This window comes from Herpailurus yagouaroundi, unplaced genomic scaffold (genome assembly GCF_014898765.1).
Source record: "Herpailurus yagouaroundi ecotype Mexico unplaced genomic scaffold, PumYag 192, whole genome shotgun sequence".
Taxonomy (NCBI): Eukaryota; Metazoa; Chordata; class Mammalia; order Carnivora; family Felidae; genus Herpailurus; species Herpailurus yagouaroundi.
In genome coordinates this window covers 19,955,147-19,964,015 of record NW_024412423.1, presented here as the reverse complement: position 1 = coordinate 19,964,015, position 8,869 = coordinate 19,955,147, and the positions used below count along the sequence as shown (strand labels likewise).

Here is an 8,869-nt window from a genome sequence, read left to right as displayed (position 1 = left end):
CAAATTCCAACCCTTCCCCCCCACCCCCGCACCTGCCCGACTTGTTTCTCCATCACTTCCTTTTTTCCTCTTCCCTGTAGTAACACGTGAGGCCACCTCTGCTTCACAGGCTCAAGTCCAGAGATGTGGTAGTTCTGGAAGGGTAAGGCCAGGACAGAGGTTCAAGGCAAAAAGCTATCTGGAGAACCATAAAGAGTCTATTTATGAAACCATTTTAAAAGGTCAAATAATTTCTTCCAGGAAAAGGCGAAAAAAAAAGGGGAGGGGTGGAGACTATGGGTCCTGGGTGGTCCCAGCTTTATAAATGTGTTGAGAAGTGCTTTCAGTCCAGCTGGGTGAATGACATCTGGTTAGGTCTGGAAGGCGTGTTAGGGATGCTAGAGGAATGTGTATTAAGAAAGACATTGTGGTATCTATTTTTAACTAAAGTGATATCATACAGAACATGAGATAATCTCCTTTTGGTGGGAATATTTTTCCCAGCAGCTGCCATTGTTACTTATGTATACAGATACTAACATGGTAAAAGAGTGCTGATCGTGTAAAGCAAAGCCACTAATCAGAGCTATTTGGTTTTGGAATGCAGCCAGACACCCCTATGGGACCAACTGGACACCCCGGTGATATTTCAGGATGGTGTTGCAGTTCCCAAGGAGCTATACCTACTTCTTTCCTATGCCCCACCCTCCTCACAGCCTGTAGGATAGGTACGGCCAGTCTTATGTCCCATGAAGGAGGGAGACAGAGTTTGGAGAATCAGGTGATTTGCCTAAGGTCACTAGATGAGTAAGGGCTGAGATAAGACCACCTCGCTTTTCTGCACCAGCACTGTGATGGAAAAGAGCACCAGAAGGCCATCCCTTTCTGACAGTCACTAGCTGTGAAGCCTGGACAAGATACTTACAATTTGTTGTGGTGTCAGTTTCCTTGCTTTAAAATCAAGATACTAGGGGCGCCTGGGTGGCGCAGTCGGTTAAGCGTCAGACTTCAGCCAGGTCACGATCTCGCGGTCCGTGAGTTCGAGCCCCGCGTCGGGCTCTGGGCTGATGGCTCAGAGCCTGGAGCCTGTTTCCAATTCTGTGTCTCCCTCTCTCTCTGCCCCTCCCCCGTTCATGCTCTGTCTCTCTGTCCCAAAAATAAATAAACGTTGAAAAAAAAATTTTTTTTAAATCAAGATACTAACAGAACATACTTTATAAGGTTGAGGTTAATACTTGTGCAGTGGTTAGAAGCATGCTGGTGCTTAATAAATGCAGGCCATATGTATATCACCACATATACCCTGGTCTTCATTAGATAAGTGAGACGCATTTAAGAACAACCCCCAGCCTCCCTGAAAGGAAGTGTAAACCTTTATTTAAAAGCTTGCTCTGGGTGACTCATACACATCTATATCAATGATCAACTTCTCCTGCATTAAAAAGAGTGATTCTTTTCCCTGTGATGATTCTAGCCAGCTAAATTGTCTTAACTTATAAGCAACATTTATTTATTTATTTATTTATTTATTTATTTATTTATTTATTTATTTAATGTCATTTGTTGGCAATACCCCTCACAGGTATACCTCCTGCTAGGCAATATATGTTACTTGAAAACTTTCCATATGCGTATCAAAGTGTAATTTCCTACTGATTTACTCTATAGTTTTAGAAAGTCTTGACCTGTAAGGAAAACACACTGGTTTTTAACCTAAGTTTTAGGCTTATTGATCCTGAACTCCTGCCAAATGTTTTACTTCACTTGGAAGGCTGGCAGCATGCCCTTCTGAAACACAAAGATTCTTCTGGCAGCTTAAGTAACCCTCCTCTGATTTGAGTGTGCAATAAACATTAGTTCCTATTATTACTACTTTGCTGGTTTAGATTTTGTCTTTCTCCAGGCAGGTCATACCTGTGTTTGTGACCTTTGTTATACTTTTTCAGTCAAGCCTCTCTTTTACCATGGAAAATCTCTAATATTTTATTCCATCTTCTACACCTTCAGCAACTGAGATTGCTATAATTATTGCCTCCCACAATTTTTCTGCAGAGGCAGATTTAATTTGCATTTTTAAATAATTTATGCAGTTTAGCTAGAGTTCCAGGCAAGGAAGGTAGAAAGGGTCAGATTAGAGCCTACCTTCATCTATTTTTTTTTTTTTTTTTTTTTTTTTGGTAACTGTGTGTGGCTGATGCCTTTATTTTGCAGATCAATTCAAACTCTTTCAATAATAGAATGCCAGGAAGAGAATGAAGAGAAACTGAAGAAATTTAGATTAGAAGACAGAAAAATACAGTAGCAAGAGCTGTAGAATGTTGAAGGGGAGTGCATTATCACACAAGCAGGAACAAAATGAGAGACTTGTTTATTTCATTGCTTAAATCAAAACATTCCATTAAGGATTGCCATAAATAATGTCAGATACCTCACTGATATATATGGAAGGGAGGAGCCGCACTCTCCTCTGCCACAAGAACTATTTGATAGAAGTAATGACATGCAGACACAGTTCGCAAAAGCAGAGCATTACCACAATAAGATCTACAAAAAGGCTGGTTGAGCAAATAGATTCCCCATCTTTCAAAGACAAAAAGAGCCACTATAGTTACAATGTGTTGAGCCTGGGACCTCTTGGTGATATCTACAAACCTTCGCAATTATAGATGTGAGCAAATGTCTGGGGAAGTTAGGCCATTCCTCTAAGTTCACTGAGCAAAGAAATTCTGCATTTGCTATTTTGGAATAAGTTGTTTGCTTTCAGATGGCTTTTATGATTATTTATTTTTGACAGAGAGAGAGAGACAGAGCATGAGTAGGAGAGGGGCAGAGAGAGAGGGAGACACAGAATCCCAAGCAGGCTCCAGGCTCTGAGCTGTCAGCACAGAGTCCGACGCGGGGCTCGCCCCGGGCTGAAGTCAGACGCTCAACCTACTGAGCCACTCAGGCGCCCGCTTTCAGATGGCTTTTAAAGATGGATATAACATACTTTTTGTTTTTATAGAATTTTCACATAAATTAGTAGCTCTTTAAGTGTACCCACTATTATTTAACCAGTTATTTTTCTGGTGTAATGCTATGACATTTTTTCCTTTGAATATTTACATACTGCATCAAAAGGCTCAGCCAGATTTGAAAAGCCAGATTCAGGAACATGGCACAATGGTGCATTCACAAATAAATCACACTTAAAAAATTAAATATTCATGCCAAATCCAAAAAATCACCCACAGTGCCAAAGACATTTTGTATTTCATCATAAAGACAACCACAAATTAAATGTATTTGCCAAAATGCCTCTTTCTCTCAGTTAAATCATTCTTTCTCCCAAGATGCACTTGCTTCCTAATATTTAGCATTCACAACACAACTGAAATTAATTACATTCACAATGGTCACATTCTGTCTCCAAGACTCTCTAGAATCTTGAACGCCTAAAATGAGGTAGGTAAAGGTTTAAGGGTTTTGTTGGTTGGGACTAATTTCCTTTAGATCTTGATCATTTTTTTTTTAAATAGAACTCCAAAATATTTAGCAAAAGATTGAAAATGAGCATTTTGCCTAAAAATGGAAAAATATAATTTCAAAAGGCTATTATGAAAATTGTTTTACCTCATTTCAATTTAAAAATAGGATAAAAGCATCAGATTACAAAACCACTCTGTATCTTAAAGCTCACAAACTATCCAACACCACACAACATTTAGAAACCCTTGCTCTAGTTCTGGCTTGGGAGTGTGTAGATGCAGAGGTCCGGGTAACTCATGCAGGGGCCCTTAACTTCTGATCCTAAAATTCAAGTCTCCCAAGTTCAAGCCTGATTTCTGGAATTTGTTATAGGTGGCGCTCTCTCAGATCTCGATTCCCATCTTCGCAGACAGATCAAGCTTCACGCAGAAGCTAGAGGCGTAGACCCACCTGGGTAAAACAGGCTGCAGTGGAGAAAGCTGGAAATAGGATGTAGCCACAGGTGTTGAGCCACTGTTCTGGGCAGGCTTGGACTGAGGGGCAGGCTGGGTTACATCAACCAAGCTGAGCCTCAGGGACCGTCAGGTTGTGGGAGGCAGGCTGGGCACTAGCCCAGCGAAGGGCCCCGGAGTAGGTCGACGAGAGATTTCTGAAAAAGCCGGTAGGCCACTGCGGGTCTTAGTCTTTTTACGTGGAGCCATGGGCGAGGCACCCAAGAACTTGCTCAAGGAGCCTGACTTTCTCAAGCCCCGAGCCAGGTCTTGGAGCATCAGGTCGTCGGCCAGGACACCCAGAAACGCGCTGGTGGTGGAACTGAGGATGGTGGCAGCCACTTGCACCGGGCGCCGGGTCGCAAGCGTGCCACCACAAGCTCCGGTAGCATCGAGCTCGCTAGAGCTTCGAAGGCTTGGGTCGCCGAGCAGGCGGCGGAGCGCGTAGGAGGCGCCGGGGGGCAGGTATTGGTAGGCGCGCCGCCCGCTATGGTCACGCACATGCACCTGCGCACCCAGGCGCACCACCAGCAGCACGGCGGCATCCTCGTGGCCGTGCAGAGCGGCCAGGTGCAGTGGCGTGTAGCCGCCGTGTGAGCGTGCGTTCACGTCGACAGGCGCGCCCCCGCGCCGCGCGACCTCCACCAGCTGCAGCGCCATCTCCCGGTCTCCGCTCTTGGCGGCCCAATGCAAGGCCGTGAAACCAGATATGAAGTCGCGCTTGGCCGCCAGGCCGCGGTCGCGCAGCAGCAGCCCGTGCAGCTGGTGGGTCCAGCAGCCCGCGGCCGCCCGCACTAGCCACTCGTGCTCGGTCGGCTCCAGAGGCACGGCGGACGGCGGCGGCGCGGTGGGCACTTCCTCGGTGTCTGGGCTCAGCAGGCGCGGGCCGGCGCGCGACAGGCGCCTCAGGTGTGGGGAGCGGCCCGGGCCCATGCTGAGGCCCAGGCCAGACTCTTCCACCGAGAGCCGCCGCAGCAGCAGTGGGGAGCTCCGGGGGCTCGGTTCTTCCGACAGCTGCCGGCGCAGGCCCTGTTCCTCGGCCCGGATCCGGAGCGCGGAGGGGGCCGGAACGCAGCGCACCGGCAGCATGCAGGGCTTCGGCGGCGGCGCGTGCCGAGGGAGTGGTAGAGCTTCTTTCGTGGCTCCATGCCCAGGTTCCTGGTCCGGCGACTCCGCTTGGGACAAGACCTCCTCCGACGGTGACCTAGACGGCGGGGCCACGTCTGCAGAGAGTCCCTCAGAGGGCAGTTCTAGCTCAAAGGCTGGAATCTGGGAGTCGGAGGGTCCCCCTGACTGCTGGGCCAGACCTAACAACAGCTCTCCGTTCGGCTGAGTGGGCTCAGAGGCCGGATCCCCGGGGGTGTCCTGTGGCTCTAATGGCTGGGTCGGGTCCTCAAGTGGTTCCACCAACTGCTGCTCTGCAGGCAGGGATGGAACCCCCGAGCCGGGGGTTTCCCTCTGTGAGACGGAAGTGATGTTCGACGGAGGGTCTGGTATCTCGGGGGTGCCGGGGACGCACGAGGCCAGGGACTCTGGTCCCTCCCGGGGCCTAGGTTTCTTCCTCAGCACCACGAACTTGACGCCGTCAAACTCCCTCACCACAGCCACGTCGTTGACAAATTGCTTGAAGCGGTCCCTGCGGGCGGCACGGCCGCGCGGGTCGCCGGCATCCAGGAGCGGCTTAAAGCGGCTCACCAGATCCGAGTTGCGCACCTTGCCGCCGTGTTCCTGCAGGAAGCCCAGCACGGCCGCCTGGCTCACTCCGGCGGCCGCGGCGGCGGCCGCGGCGGCTAGCGCCATGGTCAGTCCCGTCCCGCGGGAGAGCGGAGGCCACCCTCTGCCACCCGCCCTCGGTTCCCGGCTGCCGGGACAGGTGGACGTCGCCGCGCCCGCTGGGACTAGCCGGAGCAGAGGTTCCGGGAGTCACGTCCTCCTCCGCCACGCTCACCTGTTTTCACTGAGGCGGGACGGGCGTGACCATGAAGCTGGACCCCGGTCACGCCCGCGCCGCGGGGCCCGGGTGTCTCCTGGAGAAAGGTGCGGGGGGCCGCGGCGCGCGCCCACCGCCTCCGCCGCGCCAGGCTCCCAGTCTTCGGGGTAGGTTTCTGCCTTTGTATTCTGTCCAATGGGCGCCGGGCTCCATCGCCCGTGCTCGGTGCTCGCCTTACAGGTGACGGTTGCCACCAGGGCCGCGGAGGGAGTGGGGGAGCGGAAATTATCTACTGCACCCCTCCCAAGCCGGGAATTAAAGGCGCAGTGCCATGGTTCGGCTGGCTCCCGGTTGCTAGGTGGGCGTGTTTCCCAGGGATGCCGTGGTCGACCGGAGAGGGAAGGATTTTTATTTCCATAAGGAATAGTTAACCACCACAAAATATCAGGAGATTACTTAAAAGCAATATTTTATTTAAAGACCATCGGTATCTTTCCAATTGTCGATTCCTCTGCGTTTCACGGAGGAAAACGGCTTCTTGCAATCTGCAGCAAAGACAATTCATTGTGCGTGGCCATGTATGTTACCCGAGGTTTAGAAGAGACGTTTTAATTTTTTTTTTTTTTTAGTGTTTATTTTTGAGACAGAGAGAGACAGAGTGCGAGCAGGGGAGGGGCAGAGAGAGAGGGAGGCACAGAATCTGAAGCAGCTCCAGGCTCTGAGCTGTCAGCACAGAGCCCGACCCAGGGCTCTAACTCACGAACCGCGACATCATGACCTGAGCAGAAGTCGGAAGCTTAACCAACTGAGCCACCCAGGCGCCCCTAGAAGAGACGTTTTAAAAAGCAGTAGTTTCATGATAAAATAGTACATTTTCACATGGAATTTTGAGAATAAAACCACAAAAGACACCATGAAGAAGAAACATCACTTGAAATCACCATTAACGCTTTGAAATAATTGTTCTTCTCCACCATACACATGAGTATGCTGTGCTTTAAAACAAGGAAACAAAATTGTAATTGTGCTGTATTTAAAATTTTTCTTTAATACGTAAATATATATTGAGCACCTAGTTTGTGCCAGTACCTTTTCAGGCTGTAATACATCAGTTAGCAAGACAGATAAAACCCCCTAACCTAGTAGAGCTCATGGGTTGGGGGAGGGGGGGGGACAGAAGTAATATGGTGCATTCGAAAATTGTATAATATGCTAGATGAATACTATGGAGAAAATAAAGCAGAGTAAAACAGAGGAGGGGCAGACTGCCATTTTGCACCCTGTGTTCAGGGTAGGATTCTTTTGAAGGTCCCATTATACCAAGACTTGAAGAGATCAGGTAGTTATGTAGCTAGGTAGAAGAAGCTTTTCAGCTGAGTAAGCCACCAGGGCAAAAAAAATAGGATCAGCTTAATTTTCAAACACCATACTACAAGTAGATACCCAGAGGTGCCACTCAGTAGTAGTTAGCGAGAATAAGACAGGAGTCAAAATGCCACACTTGAAGCATAGCTCTCTACCCTGGAACTTGCTTGACCTCTCTGCACCTCAGTTTTCTTATCTGTAAAGTGGGGATGATAATAATGCTTACCTCATCACGTTGTTGTGAGGATTAAGTGAGAAAATAAACACAAAATACTTAATACTTGGCCCACAGTGAACATTCAAATTGTTATTAGTTGTATAGCAACTATTATACTATTATCACTGACTAAAACAAAAATGAGAACAGTGAAATATGAAAGACCATCTTTTCCCCAATCCCATTTCCCAGGGTGATTTCTATCTTTAGTCCTATTTCCACAATGCTTAGTATTTAATCTTTTTTCTCCCATTTCATAGTGTGAACATTTTCCTCAATGACAATATCTATTCTTTAAAAATATATGATTTTTGAGCCTATGTGGCTCAGTCAATTAAACATCTGACTTTGGCTCAGGTCATGGTTTCATAGTTCGTTGGTTCGAGCCCCGCGTCCAGCTCTACACTGACAGCTCAGAGCCTGGAGCCTGCTTTGGATTCTGTGTGTTTCTCTCTCCCTGCCTCTCCCCCGCTTATGCTCTCTCTCTCTCTCTCTCTCTCTCTCTCTCTCTCTCAAAAATAAATAGGTAAACTTTTTAAAAAACATAAAAATGTATGATTTTTAAACTAAAAAAATTTAATAACTTTTAAAAAAAGATTTTTTTTTTTTTTTTGAGAGAGGGAGAGTGCAAGTGGTGAAGGGGCAGAGAGGGAAGGGAACAAAAAATCCACAGGGGGCTCTGAGCTGACAGCAGACCGCCTGATGCGGGGCTCGAACTCACGAACCATGAGATCATGACCTGAGCCAAAGTTGGATGCTCAACTAACTGAGCCACCCAGCTGCCCCTTTAATAAAATTTTCAATGTTTATTTTTGAGAGAGAGAGAGAGCAAGCAGGAGAGGGGCAGAGACAAAGGAGAACAGAGGAAACGAAGCAGGATCTGTGTTAACAGTAGCAAGACAAATGTTGGGCTCGAATTCACAAACTGTGAGATCATGATCTGAGCTGAAGTTGGACGCTTAACCGACTGAGCCACCCAGACGCCTCTAAAAATACATTTTTATTATGGCATCAAATAAATGTAGTAGTATTACACTTTGTTTTCTTATAGTTGGCAGTCTGTATTATTTCCAGTTTTTAATTCTTATGAATGGTGGTGCTCATATACAAAACTTTGTGCACATTTCTGATTAATTCCTTAGGATAGAATCCTACAAGTCGAATCACTAGGTCAAAGGGAATTATTTTCAAAACTCTTGAAACAATGCTAAACTGTTTTCCAGAAAAGTTACAGCCCCATGAAAGTACCTTGCCTTTCCCTCAATGGTGCTGAGTAGGATCTTTTAACTTGTCATTTTCTTTTTTTTTATTTTATTTATTTTTTTTATTTATATATGAAATTTATTGTCAAATTGGTTTCCATACAACACCCAGTGCTCATCCCAAAAGGTGCCCTCCTCAATACCCATCACCCACCCT

The 8,869-nt window shown here is 47.3% G+C and overlaps 1 protein-coding gene across 1 annotated transcript; it reads right to left on the bottom strand.

The window, feature by feature from the left end:
* Window positions 1–2,328: 2,328 nt before the first annotated feature.
* SOWAHA (sosondowah ankyrin repeat domain family member A) lies at window positions 2,329–6,498 on the bottom strand. Its single transcript, XM_040444448.1, has one exon. It carries the CDS (start codon window positions 5,736–5,738, stop codon window positions 4,029–4,031), a length of 1,710 nt encoding a protein of 569 aa, XP_040300382.1. The 5' UTR covers window positions 5,739–6,498; the 3' UTR covers window positions 2,329–4,028.
* Between the last annotated feature and the right edge of the window lie 2,371 nt (window positions 6,499–8,869).